Source organism: Myzus persicae, unplaced genomic scaffold (genome assembly GCF_001856785.1).
Source record: "Myzus persicae strain clone G006 unplaced genomic scaffold, MPER_G0061.0, whole genome shotgun sequence".
Classification (NCBI taxonomy): Eukaryota; Metazoa; Arthropoda; class Insecta; order Hemiptera; family Aphididae; genus Myzus; species Myzus persicae.
Genome location: NW_019100814.1, coordinates 52,451 through 74,355, shown reverse-complemented (window position 1 = coordinate 74,355; position 21,905 = coordinate 52,451). Strand labels below are relative to the sequence as shown.

Sequence of the window (21,905 nt, the reverse complement as noted above, 5' to 3'; positions counted from 1 at the left end):
GTTCACCAGTACAACATAAATGTGAATAATTAATAATTCAATAATAGGTAAGTAAATATGAATATATTATAGAACTTGGAATTAGAGGCACAACTGAATAAGAAGAAAAATATATGAATTAAAAGTTATTTTTTTTACATAAATATAAAAGTTAGTATTATTAGTTATAGAACTATTGAATACCTTAGTATCAACGACTAACTTTCTTGCAATTTTTTTGTAACTATAGTGATGAACCATTCAATGTTAGATTCACCTATGATAAATTAGCTCATGAATACTTTTAAGTAATAAAAATATAAATATAATATACTATAAGCTAATATACATCATTTGATTGATATGTATCATTGAACTATTTGAACTCCTATCAATTTGAAGTAATCAATGCTTATGTTTAATTGTTAATCAATATAATATAAAAGGTGCTTCAACATCATCCAAATTGAGCGGTTTCATTCTAATTTATCAAATTATCGAAAATCGCTATAATAATGTAATAAATATAAATAAAACAGACTGTTTTGTATTTCTTATTTCATTTTGTGTGTATAATTAATAAATAATTATGAGTAACTTTCATACATTTTAACAATGATGAGATATTTTTTTTTATTGCAGATAATAGACAGTTAAGTAGGTATATTTTCTATTCCTCCCATATGCATTTAAAACAGATCTATACTGTATAAATATTTGTAAAAAAAATCAAAATGATAATATAAGATCTTACATTAATATATATCATTATTTTTCAAACATTCCTGATCGATTATTTTAATATGTTCCAACAACTTTTTTTCGGTATATTTTTTCAAAAAATACTCTACTGCATAGCCAACTCCAGGAGGTTGTGTTCCAAAAAAATCTGTGATACCATCAATTTCGTACTTAGTCCTGAATACAAAATAATAAATATACATATAACATGAATAAATATAAAATAAATAAAAAGGTATAACTGTAATTGAGATTTGGGAAGCTAATATGTGTATTATTATTACAAAAGTTTTGTTAATGTTTAACCATCATCAAAAAAATTGAAACAAATTAATGTAGGTACCTACATCTCAGTATTTGGTCAGAAATATTTTATCGGGACTGCTAGAATTACACAATAATTTTATTGAGGGCTTAGCCACCAAATATGATAATTTTAATAATAATATCATTGCACAGTTGTCAGTTACACACATTCCTAATTCATATTTTCTATGGATAATATACGTCCAAAAATAAAACATAAGGTGTAAAAGTTTTAATTTTTGTGACGCATTCTCCAACACTATTGTAGATCATAAAATATAATTTATAGGGATTATATCACTTAAAATAGTTACTACATAATTGTATTTACCATGTTGGGTCTGGTGTTATTGATAATGTTATTATATTAGATAACGTGGCTATTTCGGACCAACTCAAATTTCTCGTCCTTGCCCAAAATTTTTGACCTTTTTCATCATACCAACATTCTTCTTCAATAACTATTTCTGGAATGTGCAGTATTTGATCGCGCCTTAACACTTGAGGAATAATATTATGACATACTAGCCTATGTTTAGTATATTCAAATCCATGTTCATCTAAAAAAAGTTAACTTCAACTTTGTTTGCTTGTTATAAAAGGAATTTATATTGAATAAGTAATGAACTTATGAATAAATAATATTATTCTTGTAATTAATCAAATCATAAATGTCACTATACTATGGTAGAGAAGTTATAAGAATTGACAAAATGTGTATTAATTTACTCAGAAGGATCAAAGCGCAGTGAGGTACCTATTTAAAAAAAAATACATATACCTAGGCATATAGATATAGTGTGTTCAACGTTAAATCCATAAATATTAAATAAGTAACACAAACATGTTTTGAACACATGTCCATCATTTTGATTCAAGTTTTTTTTATATACTATCTCACTTACTTTAAAAAAATTCGAATTGTAACCAAACTATTTGGGTTTTAATATGACTTACCTACATTTTTTTTTAAATAACTGACTAAAACTTTTTCAAAAATCTTAATAGAAGGTGATAATTTAATTTCTACTATTGATACCGTATCTTGCTTATGATAGTTTATCCGAGTTTATGTAGGTATATAATAGGTATATTGTATTATTTGTATAGGTAATAGTGTAATTCTAAAAACAAATGTTAGGTATGTACACTATTCTGGCAGTGCTTTAATATTTGTATGCCTACGAGCTACCGGTTAAGGTTTCTTCGTGATATACCTAATAAGGATTATAGGCCGTAGGTATTGCTGCATCATTTGAAAATACTTCTTCACGAATCAGTGGCTCATCTAGAGACCTAGAGTTCAAATTTTAGGGGTGCTACAATTGCTACAACTATGAATCGCTTACAATATAGCCGTGGAAGGTTCAACCCCCCACATCGGACCACATACCCACCAACATTGCATATCATCAATATTTAGATTATACTATTATTCGCAAAACCATTGTTTAGAAAAAATTAAACACATTTTTAATTTCTTTTTACATAGTATTTTATTATATTGAAATTCAATGTGTTCAATATTCGTCGGTGACGATGTCATTAGCTAAGTCTGGCAATAGTCTCCGAATGGAAATTTATTAAAATATTTAGTTGATTTCTTTTTTGTTTAAACACAAAATTGTATGATAATTAACCATAATATTCTGAAAATGCTTTATCTGTTTTCGTATTTGGAAATGATTTAACGATACTATTCATAACAATGTTAGCCTTAACCTTCCCTACTGTGGTCGTTTTGGATTGCAGTATTGTACTGAATATGTCTATAACTCCTAAGTCCAATAAATCTCTTAACACAATTACTAAAATTATAAATTTATATTTTGTAATTTAAGATTATAATACAAAAACAATATTATCGGAATGCAAAATAATAATAAAAAATATAATAATGAATTTATTCTTAAAAATAAAATTACATTGTTGAAACTATATATATTTGAAATTACAACGATATGGAACACGGCAGTGCTTATAAGCACCCCCATATTTGAGACACTGTCACGAATCATGATGTATTGATGTCATAAAAGAAATTTTGAACTGCCTTGGAAAGGTAATTGCAGACAAATTACTTTTTCATGAACTCATATGGTAGGTATTATGTGTGTAATAAATTTATTTTATCAAACATTTTAGGATTAAGATCAATTTGAAAACTCGAATAAAATATTAGGTACCTACCTACCTAACCAAACTATAGGAAACTGCACAAATTACATACATATGTTAAAATAGGTTATTCATTACCTAAATTAATTCTAATTTAATAGACGGTGTGGCATGCTGGCCTCCTCAATAAACTTAAAAAGATCCTACCACCTTCGTTTTACCTAATTTTCCAATCTTACCTCACTTAACGTCAACTCGCTTGTTCGATACCGCACAAGTTTATCATCCTTATCCACAATAAACGCTGAAGTCCCACAAGGAGCGATAGTTGCCCCTCTTCTTTTTAATATATTCATCGCTGACCAACTGACCTCACCAAACGGCAAACACCTTAGTAGCTGAATACGCTGACGACAAAGCCATTCTCTCCGTCCACGAAAATCCTCTCACGGCTTCCGAAAATCTTCAATCCCACCTTCATGAACTAGAATCTTGGTATAAAAACTGGAAAGTTAAAATTAACGAAACGAAATCAAGGCATATTACCTTTACACTCAAACACGGAATCTGCCCCTATAGATAACATTAAATAATATTATAATACCGACCTCGAATACAACAAAATACATTGGAGTACAGTTTGATAAAAAACTGAACTGGGCACACCATATCCACCGAACAAAACTCAAAATAAACACCCGTCTACGCTTACTTAGACATTCAAAGTCGAAACTTACTCTTCACACAAAACTAAATAATCTCTACAAGCTCCTCCTAAAACCAATATGGACTTATGGTATTCAGATTTGGGGGTGCGCCAAAAAGTCAAACTTGAATAAAATGCAAATATCCCAAAATAAAATCTTACACCTAATCACTAATGCTCCATTCTACGTAACAAAAATCAAACATTACACTTCGACCTAAAAATGAAAACAATCGCACTAACTGCTACAAACTACTACACTCGATATCACAACTCTTTAAAGAATCATCCGAGCAACCTCGCAAAAGATTTGACTTTACCTATCCCTGGAAACCCTCCCAAAAGACTGAAGAGAAAATGGTGCCGCAACCTTCTCTTTAATTAATCTCATACTTGTATAATATTATGCCCTAAGGAGTGTCGTCAATGGGCGGCTTCTACAAATCAAATTGTCAATGTCTGTTTTTCTATATTATCTTTTACGCTTATTGTACTCAAAACTGTATAGATTGTGTAACGCAAATAAAAAAAAAATAAAAAAAAAAAATTTAATAGACAAATTTTAAAGTACCTAATTCCTAAAAAATGTGCTTTCCGAGTTAATACAAATATTTAGCATTTAGCAGGGTACTCCCAGAAAGATACAAAGTAGGTAGGTATGATTATACATATATAAGAAAAATTAAAATGTAAAGTTGTATAAAGGACCTGATAAGTACTTCTTATATATTTATAATCTGTATAGGACGCCCACCTCTTCCCACTCATTAATTTTTATTGACCAATGAGTTGGATTTTTATCTGATGCTTTTTCCCTAAAATCCACCAAGCACGCTTAGAAATTTCAAAAAATCAAAATTTGAATAAATAAATTATTAAAAGAAAATGGGGGCGAGCATGTTTGGTGGATCACGCTGTATATATCTTGATAGCTGTGTTTAATAAAAACAATAATAAAACTATGCACAGAATGATTAATTGGACAATGCGAGTACTGATAAGGTACCTTTAGGTACCTCATGAAGCTATGATTTATGACGAATAATATTGGAAAGAAATTTATTTCGTCATGAGGCTATTCTAATTTCTAATTAATATAGGCTATAGTCAACATTCGTAGTCAGATCTACATATTACACATTTATATTTATAATTATATCTTAATTCGAGGTAGCCACACTTATGTACATATTTCTTATACTCGAAAAAAAAAACTTTATAGGGACTGACTTGATATTAGACGATACCTACTAAACAATGAGTAAAATATACTCAAGACAACAAAATATCATCTTTAACCAGAAAATTATCAGAATATGCAAACATAATAGATGAAAAAAATGTTTGAAGGTTATGTATATTAGTCCAAACACGAAATTTGTGTCTTAGTTTGATAGAAAAAATAATATGCAAGTCCTACAACTTCTCTGCCTTACTTATTACCGATGTGCGCATCAATTAATTCTGAAATTTTAACAACATCGTCTTTTTGTCTGATTTGACTGTAGTAAGTTTTAATTGTTTGAAATGGTTGCTGGAATATGTGCACTAAAGAAACTGTTAAAACCATAATTGTATTTTATATATTATAAAACAAAATTTAATATTATTATTTATTTTACTTCACGGTGAAATTAAACGTATACAATAACTAATATTCATTAAGTAAAAATCTTATATGAATCATTTCAAACTGTTGTATAGTTAATAACCATTAGGTAATCAATATTAAATTAATGTAAATATTGAAGGACTTCCGACTATTACACATTTTAATTGGACTTGGAACTTGAATAGTGACGGAGGTCACTATATTATATCATAGTACAAAACATATGAACTGGTTTAAAATCGTTTTTACTGAGGTACCTACGGGAAATTAATTTCAATGACTGAAAGTCTTATTGTAAAGTGTAAACGTACTTTGCACAAGATTTTAAAATGTATGAAAAATAATTACCTATGCGAAATACAAAATAATACAAATAACAGAAGCAAGTTAGGGACCCATATTACAACAATACACAATCCATAGAGCTAGTAACTTATACATTTTAAATATTCATTTTAGTAGACAATTGCGTGTGGGTGTCGGTAATAGATTGATGATTCCTGATCAAAATATCAAAGGGTATGAAAATACCCACGGGCAAAAATAAATATCTAAATTCAAAAATGTAGAAAAAAACTTTTTATGCTTTTAATTTAAATGGTATAGAAATGAATTGCGGAAAATAAATCCCCAGCAGCATTGTTCTTGGGATGTACTAAATATAAATAATTTATTTTACGTATTATATTATATTATTAGAAATAAAATAAATATTGTATACTATGTCAAAAATTGTCATTTAATACAAAATTGCCTTAAACCCTAAAAAACACTATACTATAGACTATAGTATATTACCAATATTATTTTAAAAAAATCTGCGTTGGAGTGTTGGACACATAAAGACGTATCATAGGTCTATGGTTGGACAAAGGAAATGATTAATGTTGCTCTAGTGCTCCACGCCTCTATGACAAATTCAATTCAATTTTAATCATGAACTAAGTTCATGCCATAGAAATATAGAATATAATATGGATAGAAAAATATTCTATATAATATTAATATCTGTGTGATCTAAGCATCGTGGACTCGTGGTTTAAGCCATAGATATGTACAACAACTTGTATGCTATAGATACTATGGTTGCCCATCGAAGATTTAATAGTGACACTAAAATCTATAGCCATGGTCTAAACACAGTTGATATCATTTAGTTCCAAAATATCTTTGTTCCAACTATCTAAATGTTATATATTTTCCAAAATACATTTTGTTCCAATGGCAGGACAATTTGATAACGGATCACGGGGGAGTGGACGACGGTTTTTTCAAATGCTTATTTTTTTGACGGTACTCCATTACCCTACGACCCATGTTCTAGTGTTTTATAATCTTCATACATACTTATATAACCAGTATACAGACAGCAGACTACAGTGTTCAGACTTAAAAATATTAATTGTTAAACTCTAACTCAAATTTAGCTAAGTAATCAAAAATTAAAATAAGTTTCCTAACTTTCTTTATTTGTACCTAATTATTTTAATTTTTTGCTGTGTTTTTACTAATTTATTCTTGGAATCTAAGAGTATTAATCATTTAATTTGTAGGACTTATACATAAAACTTTGAAGTAAGTATATATTATCTTATATTATACATTTTTTTTAAATAACAAGTATCAGTTCAATGATAAAAATAAATAAAATAATTAAAATCCAAATAAATTACATACTTATACCTATTAAACATAAAGCTAAATAACTCAATGTTTTTAAATTGATTGGTTTGATTTTTATATGGTTTATTAATAATTAATTATTCTTATTGTTATTACTTCTCAATTTCATCCGTACACTTTAATTTTGATGGTAGTTTCAATGGTTGTTCCTTTATCATTATCTACTTACTGTATTTGTTAAAGCAAGTTAATAGTTTACAACAGTTTTTTTCTTATTTCTTATTTAGTGATTGTTTGTTGGTGCTAGTTGTATTAGTTGCAATTGGTCATTAATTATACATAACTTTTGCAGATCGCAAATCTGTTTTAATAATTAATATCCATCACGCAAAGAGTTTCTAGTGTGTGACTTCTTAATCACGCATACCATGTTTCCTGTCTTTTTTCACTTATACTTATTATGCTAAGAAGTATAGATTGTATAAATATTATAAAAAAAATAAAAATAAAATAATTAACATACATCAGTGCCTCGGCTTAAATAAAATACAATACAAGGCTAATAATTAAACATTAATTATCCTCTCAAACAATACACTTTGATTAAAAAAAATAAAATAACTAATATTTTCTTATATTTTATAGAAAATGAACAATGAAATATGCTTTAGTTAAAATAGTTTAACAGTTACAGTTAATGAGTTAAGTTTTTTTTTCAGGATCAACATAATATTATGGAATCATCTAAGGCATGTAGACAGAAAAATGTTATGATTTCTTTATCAAAACCAAAATATAAAACGTCCTTACCAGAAAAACAGAGTACCTGGGGTAACCTATTAAATAAAAAAAACGTTGGTACTAATACAGTTATAGCTTCCAAAATTAAACCTAAAAAATATTCCTCTATTCCTGAGACGAATAGTAAAAGTATGAAAATTTTTTTTTTATGAAAATTTATAGTTAATTAGTTTTTATTTCTAGCAATGACCAAGAGTGTACAGTGTAGCGATTCACCTATTGATAAAGAATGCAAAAGTTCTAACTCACTTTCTGTATTCAATCCAATCAGAACATTACAATTTCTACTAAAGGAAATTATGGAGTTCCCGGGTGTTAAAAGTAAGAAAATAATTTTTAAATTTTTTATATATTTGTATATTTATTAAATGAGTGTTTGTTAGATGGAGATATTGCAAAAATTGTTGATGAAATGCAAGTGGTCGTGGGAAGAATTGTTGATGAATGTGCTGAAAATTCACCTAAAGTAAATAATGTACCAGTTATGAATTACAATTCTATGATACCAACAAGAGATGATGATTATTGTAAAGATTTAAAATATGATAACATTTCTCAAGAAAATGTAAATAAAAATTTATTTATTATTTTTTAATGAAAAATCATTAATATTTTATTTTTACAATATTTTATATTCTAGAAATATTTGTCTGTACTGCTAGGAAAAATATCAGAACTTGAAAATCATTATAGTCAATTGACAAAAGATAACACTAAATCTAAAGAAAAACTGCAGTGTGTGACTTCTGAAAGGGATAGATTACTTGAGTAAATAAAAAAAAAATTGTTATGTTTTTTTAAAATTTAAATTTAAATATTTGATTAGGAAGTATAAAGAATCATGCGATTCATTGGAAAAGTTGAATAACCGTGAACGTGAATATTTAGATACAATCACAGAACTTAAATCCAAACTTATGGCTTCCGATAAATTGATTAGAAATCAAGAGGTCATCATTACAAATTTAAATAAAAGATTGAAAAATGTACCAAATAAAAACAAAGTTGGGGTAAATTTTTTTTTCTTCATAAGATGAATTTTTATACTTTATATTATTATTTAGGTTAAGGAGTATGTGAATGGAAATATTCGAACTGAACATCATAATACTTTCAAAACATTACTAAAAGAAAATAATGAATTCAACAAAATCACAAAATCAGATTTGGATAAATTAGCTATTAACAGTTGTCTGAAAGATAATGAAGTCTCCAAGCTCAGATCAGATATAAAGTAATGCTTTTTGGTTGATTAGTTTTTTCATTTATTTAGCGCTGGGTAAGCAAGGTATCGGCTCACCGAGATTTACGATTTTAACAGTAGAGTTAACGGCCCATTTTTCAATAAGATAGTCATTAATAGCTATCCATATTTTAATAATTCAATCATATATCATACAATATAAATTATACATATTATATTAAGCAGTTGACATAGATAAATAATCAACATACTACTAAGCTGGCCCACCAAGTTGAGCTCGGTAACTCGCCAGCTTTATCCGGGCCTGCATTTATTAAATAATATCATGCTATTATATTATTTATATTCATCATACAGATTTTAAATTAAAAACATGGTTTTTATAAGCTACTTAATTCACCTATATTTTAAAATATTAAGTGCAGAACAAACATGGTCCATAATCCATACCACAGTAAAGTTGTCTTTCTAATTTGCAAATAAATAATAAACCATGTGTAACTACTGTCTTGATTTTTCTTCTATATATATCATGTTTTGATTTTGTTTGTGGCGTATGATAGCATGTTTTATTTTATATCTAGAACGTGTATTTTGCCTTTCTATCTACCTAATCAAGAATGCTTCAGTGTTTTTCGTGGCCAAATCATTTTTACCACTATTAATACAAATATATAAAAAAACACGTGCATTTAGAAATAAAATAAATTGTGTGAGACGGAGTGGCCGAGTGGATAACGCGTCGGTTGCAACCTCGGTCACGGGCGGTACTTCTCTCCGGGCAGTCACGGTGTCCGGAGAGAGAGGCCGCCACCCTCCAACCAGGCATGGCAGAAACCTACGGGTGCCAACTAGAAATTCTGCCAAACAAACACACATGTGTTTCGTAACCCTACAGTTCCAAAACCCTACAGTACCACAACCTACAGCTAATGGCCTGTTGTCGAAGCTTAAATAAAAAAAAAAACTGTGTTTTTTTTTGTTTAAAATCTCTAGGTAATAGTTAATTTATTTGAGTTATTATTAGCTTCAGCTGATTTCTAGAATAATATTAATAAACTATGTGTTGTATTATATCCAAAATTACTAAACAAAAACTTTGAGTTTGTATATATTTATAATTTATATTTTTTCCAGACAAATGAAGCAAATTGTGTTAACTGGGTTAGAAAATAATGATATTAAATCTGTGTCAATGACATCATTGAAATCAGAAGACAACTTAATAAAAGATTTTCCTAAGGATTGTGAAGGTCATAAAAATTATGTAGAACATGATATTGGCTCAAAATATATTGAATATAACAGAGAAGCATCAGCCATAAAACTAGCTAAGACAGAACTTCAACAGCTATTTGAAACAATTAAAAAACAAACCCATCATTCAAAAAAACTTTTTAATTCTACTTTTGTAGACAACGAAAGAGTTTTAAGTGATATTTCTGATGAAGAGGAAAACTCAAATGTATCAAACTTTATGAGTGTAGTGACTCATTCAAGTTGTTAATTAATTTATGCACTTGAAAGAAATTTTGAATTGTATTATTAAATTATTTTAGAATGTAAATACAGGTATAAATAAACATAAAAAATAAGTTTTATTTATTTAATTGTTATTATTACAACTTAAAAAAATTAAGCAATTTTAACATTTTTTAGTGATTTGCAAAGAATTTTTCCAGCATTTGTCATCAAGTTGTTGGATTGCCATTGAGCCTCACACAAATTTGAAACTTTTAAGTCAACCTATAAAAAAGTTTAATTTAAAATTTAAAAAAAAAATTTCAATGTGGATAATATTTTACCTGGAGTTGTTCCCAAATTTTCTTTTTGGGATTCAAAATTTTGTCTGGTTCGCCTTGTTCATAACTTTCAATAAAAACTTTATCGCCTGGTTTACTTCCTTCAGCTGGTTCTAAAGGCTCAACAGACTTAACTCCATTGTTTTCACTAATAAATATTAAAAATCATAACATTTACAAAAATTATTTTAGTAAAATAAATTTAAAATAAATATTTAATCATACGTTGATGCACAAAGAACCATTCCACTCGATTCAATTCCTCTCATTTTGGCAGGTTTTAAATTACATAATACAACCACTAACCTATCTTGCATTTCATTAATTGGTACGTAATTTACAAGACCACTAACTATTGTTCTAGGCTGCTCTTCACCTGTAAAAATATTAACAAATAAAAAAACATTTAATATTAGGTAATTAATAAGCAAAGAAAAATAATATTAAATTAAAAACTACTAACAAATTATTAAAGACAAGTGTATGACTGTTAGTGAAATTAATTTATATTGTCTAGTTTTCAAGGTTAAGATACAGTTAAAACACTTAAAACCAACTAAGGCAACCTCCAAGGGACTAGTTGAAAAAATGTATTAGGCACGAGAAATTTTTCATAAACCAACAGCGTCTCAAATGGGATTCACTTTATTTTATGTAATAATTAAAATATATAATGAAGCTGCTAATCAACAGATATATGTATACTGAGTTTTAATAAGTATCTTTTAATATCTTATACAATAATAGCTCTAAATAAACACTAAGATACATACCAAGATCAATCTTTTCAACATACAATGCGTCCGCTTCTGGATGTTTAGATACTTCAACAATTTTACCAACACGGATGTCCAAACGATAAGGGGAAATTTCCTCTTGTTGATTGGTATTATTTTTCTCTATTGTATCATAATTTAAGAAAAATATTAGAGGACATAACTATTAGCATTAAGCAAATACCGAAAAAATTATTAAATGTAACATCAATTGTATTTTTAAATTATCAATTAGATAAAATCAATAAATATGTTTATATTTTGAAGAAAATTTAAAATCATTATTATTGAATTAAAAACCCTGAAAAATTACTCAGCTGAATAGTAGGTTTTAAGTGTGCCTCATCATTGATTAGGTCACTGTAAGTGTATATGTATACAATTTGAATTCTAACAAATAAAGGCATACAAAAAACAATACTGTCTGTCTATATGTTTTTAAGGATATTTTATAATTTATTAGTTATTACAGTTAATAATTTACAACATTGTAAAACCAATAACCTTGAACACCTAGCTCACAACCCAAAATTACTTATTAGTTATTTTATTAAAATAAATATATAACAAATTAATAGTAAGATACGATATAAAAAAACTAATATGGTAATATTAGTGAGTCTAAATTGATATTTGTACTCAAACAATAGTTTGAAGAATTTTTTTTATAAATAATGATTGATGAAATAGAATATTCAACAAATTTGGTTTAAATTATTTAAGACTAGATACTAAATTTAAAACATACCAGTTTTTTTTGGTTTGACTGGGGCTGGGTATGCATTGGCAACTAGTTTCTGTAATTCGGGTTTATCAAAAATTTGTCTTATTGGATCTAACAGTCTATTGATATAAAATTCAACAGATGCTTTTAAATCAGCTGGATGCAGCTTTTGTTCGGAAAAACAAATTTCAAGATCTTCGTAGGTGCTAAAATTCAAATCTCCTCCATTAGCTTCGTTTCTTGATATTTTAAATTCTTAAAGTAAAAGTTAAAATTACATTTCTGTCTCTATATATATTAATAAGATAAAAATAGTAAATAACATACTTTCATTAGGTTCAAATAAACCAAAAATGACATGTTTAGCAAATGCAAGTAGACCATTTTCCGCAATATTTCCGGGTTCACAGAATGCTTTTTTCAATTTTTTCTTTACCATAGCTGGTGAATCCAATAAATCGATTTTACTATCCACTTCAGAGGAGGACATTTTACCTCCAGCTAGTCCAGGAACTAAACATAAAACAATATATAAGTAATTAAGTTATACCTAGACACCAAAATTATGATTAATGATCATATATAGATTAACAAAACTAACCCATTGGATTCATTAAATGTATTCTTTTTGCATAACCCAACTGAGGAAGATATTTTTCAGACATGGTAAATATCTTACGCTGGTCTACTCCACCAAACTGAGCATCAACTTTTAGATACTCTTCATCCAATGCTTGTAATCCTTAAAAGAATAATTATTTAAAAAACAAAAATAACAACTTCATGCGTCAAACTATATTTTGTTACATCTAATACCTATTTTAGTAGCCAATATTGAAAAAATGTAACAAAAATATAATATAATATTCTACCAACATGATGCTATAACATTTTCTTTAAAAAATATTGAATATAATAATTAGTTCAGATAAATTCATTGAACTTTTAAATTCATTCTCTTGATTTAATATATGATTTAGCAAAAATAAATTTTTTTTAATAGAATATTGTGATAACACTAGACTTTATTACTACTAAATTATATTACATTATATCTTTTAACTTATAATTTTGAATCTAAAACAATTAGTGATGAACCCATGTCTAATACATCAAATTCTTTATTATCTTTATGTAAACTTTAGCAAAATATATTCATAACAAACCAGGATATAGCAACCCAGATAGTAATGGATTATCAACTTGTTTTACAACTTCAGCCCCAGCTTTCTTGGCATCATGTTCGGTAATTGAAGAACTCAATCGGTATACATCCATTGTATACTCTCTAAAAAAAAAAAACCAAGCTCTGAGTAACATACTAGTTGCTTAGAAGATTTTAATTACTTTGAAAGTTGATATTCTGTTCCTCGTACAAATTTTAATTTTTCAAGTGGTACACCGATTGAACTTAGCATAGCTTTAATTGAGTGCTCGTAATACTGTACTCTGAGTTCTAATAGTTCCCAAGGAGCCTTCATATTATCCAAATATGCATGTAAATCAGCAAATAAAATTGTTACCTAAATCAACATAATATCAAAATTAGATACATTAATTTAAATTATCGTCAAATACTGTATAATGAATGCTTGATAATATAGTTCATTTTAATAGCACAAAATAAAAAATATTTTTGGTATATTTGTAGGTTGATTTTCTTTGTAAATATTAAAACCACTACTATTTAAAATTTTACTTAAAATAAAATGAAAGTTACTCATTAACTCAAACAGTGTTAGTCGGTCAATTTTTTTAGGGTCTCATAAATTTTTACTTGCTTAATGTATTCCTGGTCTATTTCGGATGTAGTGACCTTGTAAAGTGTTTATGGAAATATTAAAACCCACGTAATTTTTCTTTATATGAGCCGGGGCGGTCCTGAGAATTTCATTATGGAGCCCATTAAAAAACTGATCCATGGGCCTTTGGTGTGAACTCTAAAGATAAAATATTATACTAGTTTTGCCATAAATTGTTAATTGTTATCCTGAAATCAGGGTCCTAGGTTAAACAAGATGAAATGCATGCCCAATACTACACCGACTGTTAAATTTTAACTTATTTAAAGTTGTCAATAAATAATCTGATAATCTAACTAGTTCATTTGTGAGATACTAGTAGCTATTTGTTAACTTTTCAGAATATTCATAACTGTGACTTAAGATTTAAATCTCAGCCTAACATTAAAATTAATAAATTTATAATTATGTGACTCAACTAATTAACATACCTAACTGCAATTGAATCTCTGATTTATATTAAATATTAATGAATAGAATAAAAATGGGTGTAGCAGTAGTACTGAGCAGAAGTTGGAGTTGTTAATAGATAGAGATGGCTGGTCTTAAAAGCCAATACCCCCACTAGAAGGAGAGGAAGAATGTATTATGTTCGTAAACTATTTGGTACTTTGTTTTTGTTTTTAAAATTATTATTATAATTATTACTAAATAATTTATCATTCATTTTTAATAATATTTAACTGTTTATTGCCCATGTGAATTGTCTCTTTGGCACTAGTGGCCATAACAAAAACAACGTACAAATCTTTAAAATATCAAAATAATGGTTAGTCAATTTATCTTATACGTGCCTCACAGCCAGCTTTTAAGTAGTCCGCTATTTTTGATATTGGAACAAAATATGCAATGTGTGGACGTCCAGTTGTGGCAGTACCCCAATAAATTTTTAAATCTCTTTCCTTTAGTATGATATCGAGTTTATCTTCGCCAAGAACCTCTTGAAGGTTCCGTAAAATTAAATTTTTCTTTTCGATAACTGAAGACATTTTAACTTATGAAACAATATAAAAGCGACCTAAATTAAATAAAGCAATAAAGCCACGTGTACAAATGAACGCAGAATAGCAAACGACAGATTCAAACGTCCGGTGTTTTTTAATCTTGAATCTTTTATCTATGGTTTTTGCATCGATTCGTGCGATCGAGGACAACAAAATAGGTGCTATGTGAATACCGAAGCCGAAAAACTTTCACCCGGAATTCAATCGAATGTAATGGTATTTCTGTGATACGTATAGATAATACAATATGTATGTATTATCAATGGTGATACAAAAAATCCTTTTAATGATATTGGTTATCAATTAATCCGTGATCGTGGGTTATCGACGCCAAAAGAAATTGCATCATGCATTGGTTCCAGAATTAACTACCTACTTGGAACATTGTTTTAAATCCTCAACCCTTACCTATAAAAGTTGAACATTTTATTAATTTTCAACTACAAAAGTACAAAATAATTTGTAAATTTTATATTTGATAAACGTTATCAATATTTAAACTTTAAATAGGTACTTATTCAAATCAAATACTTTACTGGTAAATAGTAATACCTTACTCTAGATAAAAGATTAACGTGGGCTCATCACATCAGGACTAAAATAATAGCATTGAATTATCGTCTTCGCTTGCTTAAACCCTTATTTTGCAATAATAATTATACCTCTATAATAATAATTATACCTCTATAAGAACTAAACTGCTTATTTACAAAACCCTATTGGAACCACCATGGGACCTACGGCCTTCAGTTTTGGGGGTAACGCGAAAAAGATAAATATTTTTAAAATCCAAGCATTTAAAAATATTTTTTCTAGAAAACTAATAAATGCTCCACCTACGAGTTAAATCATACACTAGGTACACTCTGACTTAAAACTTAAAACAATAAATGTTGAAGCTACATTTTTTTAAAAAGATTCCATTTCTGTTTAAATAATCATCTAAACTAATACAAAACTTCACCACTCCTACAATACCTGGAAATCCTCCGAGATGTTTGAAGCGTAAGTGGTGTCGTTATTTCTTAAGCTAAATTAAATTAAATTAAATTAAAATAAATTATTATCAAGCTAACAGAAAATGTTCTTTCAACAAAACCTCACGACATGTTGACTTTAATCACATAAAAAAGTAGGTACTTATAAAAAAATCTTGTCTGTGTAACTATTTTTAATATTTTTAAACTGCTATTGTAACATTTATATATAATACTAATGGAAAAATTAATGTGCCTATAAATAGCTCAAGGTGAGTCAAAATATTTTGAAAATTTGATGGCGTATAGAAACTGCTACTATAAACATTCAGTGAAATTATGTCATGTATCTACACGTGCAATTTTCGGATTTTTCGAATTACACAAAAAACCAAAATTTTTTTTTCAAAATCCGACTTAGCAAAAAAATTCCCGTTTTTCCTTAATTTCCTTTTGTTTTTTCCTGACGCTTTTGAAAACTACTAAGGATTTTGACCTCCCGAATGCACCAACTAGCTTCATTTTCTCTACTGAAAAGATCCTCAAGTTGAAATTCGAAGTATTATTTCGACTACTTGCCTGTACACAGAGTACAGACACAAAAAAGAAAAAAACCACACGTTATCATTGTAAAAATGTAAAATCAATATATTTGTCGCTCCGCTCAGAATCTAAAATAATAAAAGTAAAATAACTTAGTTATGAGCCTGAGACTGCAATCTATAATCTCCAGATTCTTCCACCCAAAAAACTATTCTCAATAATTATATAGCGTATCAAAGAATGATTACACAGAGGTCTCCTAGAGAAAGTACCTACGTCTAATGAAAAAAAAAATTGGAATGAGGAACGTGGGCGCCCACAGACAAACGCATTTTAATTATAACCGTATATTAAATAGTAACGACGTATATTTACGTCATTACTATTAGGACTAAAGAACGCACGACGTAAATTTATGTCTTTCCTCCAGGGTGTGAATTACATATTACTTAAATATACGTCATTACATTGAAAAAATTGTTAATTTATTATTATATTTTTTTCATATTAATTCACTCTGTGGGTGATAATGGTAAAATAATAATTCACTCTTCAAAGGAGGAAAAAAAAATATTAAAAAAAAGTTCAGCTAAGACTGCAGTCAATTTTGATAAACTAAATAGATTTAAATTCAAAAGCAATAAAAAGATGATCAGAAATTATTGGTTTAGAGATAGCAGTTCATACTAAAAAACAGTTAGTTAAATAAAACATTTAAAAATGACAGCAAAAAAAAAAAAAAATGATAAGAGGTCACAGGTCATTTTACTAAACGCCGAAGGGGGATTGCGCATCATGGTTTCCTTTATTCTCAAGAAACGCCGGGTAAAACTAATACATAGTAGGTAATATAATATTATTAATTGTTTTAAATTTTTCACAAACAAAATGTGTTTCCCGGCAAATTATATAGGCAAAATGGGTACATTACTGAAGTGTTCAATATTGTTCATAACTACATTTTACTATTTTAGATCATTGCTAATTCGCTATAGATAGAAAAATAATGGCTAAATATATTTTTGACCAGATAAATTGTTTAATTGTATAATATATTATTTTTAAATACCCACCAACAGTTGTATTTGTTAACTTGGAATGGAGCTTTTCGGTGTACAAAAATATGTTGGCCTCATATACTGGCTCATGTTTACATTCGAAAATGTATCAAAATGGCTAGAGGCAAAGAAGCTATTTATGATTATTTCTATGAACACACACATTTTTGATTTTAGAGTCCGAGCAGAGCGATTTAAGGTGTATTGTAGGCCGTAGGGTATAGGTGTACAATGATGTGTGTTTTTTTATTTTTATTATTTTTATTTTTCTGTGTCAGTCATCATGTCTTGGGACAGTAAAGGTGCTACGATTTTCTTTAACAGCATCTCTTCTAACTGGAAAGTGAATCTAGTTGATACTTTGGAGGTTACAAAGTAAAAGTTCCCAATAGTTTTCAAAAGCGACAGGAAAAACGCGAATTTTTACGAAAACCTTGTTTTCGAAAAAATCGATTTGGATTTTAGATGTAAGTAGATACATGAAATTTTCACTGAATGTTTATATCCCGCGTATTCTACCAATACATCAAAAAGTTTTCAAGATATTTTGATTCATGTTAAACTATTTATATAGGCATATGAAATTTTAGATTATTATTTGTACTTTTTAAACTCATGTTTGATACAAAATTGTTCGTAATGTCAAAAAACTTGAAAATATAGTACACGGTTCTTCGTAAGTTGTTGTTAGGGGAAATTAAAAAAAAAAGGGTGAATCCAAAATAATTTTTTATGAGCTTTTGACAGAATTCGTAAAAAATCACAAACATTTGAAAATTACTTGTGAGTTAGAAATTTATAAAAAAATTGTCTTCTTATATCTAAAATTTAAAAATTCAATACATGTTTTCTTATAACGGTTTGTCTAAAGAAAAAAAAAAATTTCTACCGTAAAGTCAAATTAAATATATATGAGAGTATGAAGTTGACATTTTTACAACATATTCACTTCATATTTCATACAGCGATTTCCTTATTTTGCTGCAATTAAAAAACAAATGATTGCAGATACTTGAAATTAACACCATATGTTTATATTATCAATTCATATCCTTGACTCGTTTGAGCAGCTAAGGACATTTTCAATTTTCAATTTTTTTATTTATTTTTTCTATAATTGTCAATAAAATTTTATTTGTTTGGTCATAAAGCTTGAAAATGTAATACAAGGCTCCTGCTATATATTTACAATATCAGTAGAAAAATATTAAAACATTTTTGTAATGAGTATTTAAAGTTCAAATTTTGACAAATTCATATCATTCAAAATGTTCAAATAATTTTAGAGTTAAATATTTTTAAAATTTTCAACTTTTATAGCTAAGGGTGGAAAATTTAAAACACATTTCCACAAAAGTACCAGTAGGTTTCTAACATAAAAATTTATAAGTACAGTTTTTTTTCAAAAGTGGACGAAATTACATATTAAATAACCAAGAATAATGATTTATCTTATTTTGTTGTAAATTAAAAATATTATTCGTAGGTACTTAAAACTTTTTAGTATATACTGTTATACTTTATACACACAATAATGACTGTTCAAAACATGCAATTTTTTTGGCTAAAATGATTTTAACCTATACCTTCGTACAAATACCTAATAGTAAAATAAATTACTTTAATCACAATAATATCGTCAAATATACTAAATTACTAAGTAATATTATAGACTGGCAGACCGCCTTTGCTCAAAATCGTTTTTCGTATATTTACAATGTTTTTATATCATTGAATTAAAATTAAAACACCATCTATTACAGAGACCCACTAGTAACCTGCTGTACAGCAGAGCGACAGCCACTTACCCCCTTTTTTTTAATTTGGATTGTGTATTTTGATTTTATGGAAATTTAATGTAATTCAATTCTATATTTCTATGTAATATTTTTATACTTCAATTTGCAGAATTGCTTTAAATACATGTTTTTATTTTTGTGTACGGAATTGGTCATGCTTATATATTTTGTGCGGTAATAGAAAGCGTCCGCTCGGTTTTAACGGATTTTAGGTACTCCATCGTGCTATATTTTTAACTCTTGTATATAGACTTTTAATAGCGTCATAGCTAATGGAAATTGCATACACCGTGCAGCACTGCAGCGCATTACATGATTACCATAAATTTATTCTACGTAGGTAGTACTAGGTACCTATATTCACTATAAACAATAAATACATTTGTACCAAACCACGGATTATTTTAAATAACAATATAGCAGCAGGTACCTTCTTTGGCACCAAGAAAAATATTTTATCGTAAATTGTACCTAATGTTTAAAAAATAAACACATGCATTTGTAGTATTTGTACTATTTTCTATTTAAAATTAAGTTTTGTTTTTAAATAAATAAAAAAGTAGGTATTATTTTTAATTAACAGTCAATGAAATTGAAATAAATATTAAACAAATATTCATTCTACAAATGTTTATTTTGCTCCCGATGCGAATAGCGATTGCAGATTGCAGAACCTGACATCCTCCGTTCCCTTATAGGTCGGAATACAAGGTTAATGGTAGGTATGTGAAAATGCACTTGGGGTTTTTGGTGGAAAATCACCAACGCAAGTTCTCCAGCCACCTGCAGAGGTTCATCGCGATCACTCGCTCGAGTACGCAGATATGCGAGAGTGTGAGACCCTTCTGCGGGTGGCTCGGCGCCTCAGCTGCTTCGGGTGGACCTTACCTTTGAAGCAGGAGGTGTAAAGTCCTACATTGTAAAATGGGTAAATCATTAAGGCCGTGGTTGTGCACAGGCTATTCATATGTTTATGAGTTATGACATATGTTTCACATGTCGCATGTGTTAAATAAAATGTTTAACTCTAAAACATCTTTTCATAAATCTAGGTTCACTGTCCCACGAAAAGAGGTATTACTGAAGTTTAAAAGCGAAGCATTATTTCGACTTCCTACTTATCGTGGCAATGTGACATCGTGTACACAGACACTTAAAATAAAAAAAACACAGATCATTATTTACGGCTCCGTTTATAGGATGTAAAATAATGTGAAAAAATAAGAATATTCTATATAGACAATATATATTATATATTTATATATATACAACTTGACCTATATGGCTATTGTTCTGTGGCCAGTGGCAACTCCTAATTTTTTAACCCAAGAGTTTTGGTTATTTGCCTTTTTTTTCTTAAATTAGGTACTCGGTGACAGCCGACGTTATACAGCTGATTGGTTGATAGCTAATGAATTTGTTCTGAATTCCAACGTTCCATATACTACCATCCTGTTCCTGTATTACGTTATTTTAAAGTGGGTATTTACTATATAATATAATATATTATATGTATAGTCTATATTATTATTTATTATTTATGTCTATACAGACTAACTTAAATTATTATTAGAAGAGGTTAGTCCAGGATGAACATTTAAGACAGGGCCGGTTACAAGTATGATTTGTAAACAAATAATTTGTTTCAATTTATTTCATAGATAGTTGATATTGTACGTTGATTTTGTAAAATGTATCCCAAAATTGGAAAAATTTTATTTATTTGTCATATATTGCTATAAGTAAATAAAAAAAATTGCATAAAAAAAAGCTCGTGATTAGAAACAAACTTGTCTGTCACTCACGATGTCATGTCTCACTTGTAAATCAACAGTAATACCTACATAAATTGGTAGTGGACTATTAAAATCTATCGTTTACTGACATATCTTATCTGGTGGTGACAAGTGCAGTAATCAAATAAACATTTTTCTAAAAATGTAATTATGACATATTATAAAATAATATTTATGACCATGCAAGTCTTTAAGGACTTAAGGTTCAAAACACTGAATAAGTCCGGGATTATTAGACCCATACCTACTGGACATACCATTGATTCTAAGCTCTTAAATAGTAAGGCAACAACTGTAAAACATAAGTTATTAATGTTATCTACTAGGTACACTATAGTACAATTAGTAGTACAACGTCAAATTCATGTTCAACAAAATCGATTAATATTTAAAAAAATAGTTAGTATATCATATTATCAAAGACGGCATATCGATACATTTTTGATTCCAAATGTATAGTCACTAATAACTAAATTAATATTTATTCAATATTTTTGACTTTTGAGATCATTATTTCTCGTAGTCCGTAGACCA

The 21,905-nt window shown here is 28.1% G+C and overlaps 3 protein-coding genes across 4 annotated transcripts; 1 reads left to right on the top strand and 2 right to left on the bottom strand.

The window, feature by feature from the left end:
* Nucleotides 1-114: 114 nt before the first annotated feature.
* On the bottom strand, nucleotides 115-5,578 carry LOC111026257 (PRELI domain-containing protein 2-like). The gene is made up of 3 exons (XM_022304306.1): nucleotides 5,294-5,578; nucleotides 1,358-1,586; nucleotides 115-897 (listed from the first exon to the last, which is right to left on the bottom strand). Exons 1-3 carry the CDS (start codon nucleotides 5,418-5,420, stop codon nucleotides 735-737), a joined length of 519 nt encoding a protein of 172 aa, XP_022159998.1. The 5' UTR covers nucleotides 5,421-5,578; the 3' UTR covers nucleotides 115-734.
* A 1,037-nt stretch (nucleotides 5,579-6,615) lies between these two features.
* LOC111026252 lies at nucleotides 6,616-10,676 on the top strand. 2 transcript variants are annotated; one of them, XM_022304298.1, is made up of 8 exons: nucleotides 6,616-7,037; nucleotides 7,805-8,015; nucleotides 8,070-8,207; nucleotides 8,270-8,451; nucleotides 8,527-8,654; nucleotides 8,713-8,890; nucleotides 8,951-9,120; nucleotides 10,228-10,676. In XM_022304298.1, exons 2-8 carry the CDS (start codon nucleotides 7,820-7,822, stop codon nucleotides 10,595-10,597), a joined length of 1,362 nt encoding a protein of 453 aa, XP_022159990.1. In that variant the 5' UTR covers nucleotides 6,616-7,037; nucleotides 7,805-7,819; the 3' UTR covers nucleotides 10,598-10,676. The 2 variants fall into 2 exon arrangements, with proteins under 2 accessions (XP_022159990.1, XP_022159989.1); XM_022304297.1 differs by having other exon boundaries at nucleotides 6,617-7,037; nucleotides 8,713-8,896.
* Nucleotides 10,666-15,183, bottom strand: LOC111026251 (tyrosine--tRNA ligase, cytoplasmic). Its single transcript, XM_022304296.1, has 10 exons — nucleotides 14,989-15,183; nucleotides 13,740-13,915; nucleotides 13,559-13,680; nucleotides 12,994-13,134; nucleotides 12,720-12,905; nucleotides 12,417-12,647; nucleotides 11,666-11,791; nucleotides 11,118-11,268; nucleotides 10,896-11,040; nucleotides 10,666-10,836 (listed from the first exon to the last, which is right to left on the bottom strand). Exons 1-10 carry the CDS (start codon nucleotides 15,181-15,183, stop codon nucleotides 10,726-10,728), a joined length of 1,584 nt encoding a protein of 527 aa, XP_022159988.1. The 3' UTR covers nucleotides 10,666-10,725.
* Nucleotides 15,184-21,905: the final 6,722 nt, after the last annotated feature.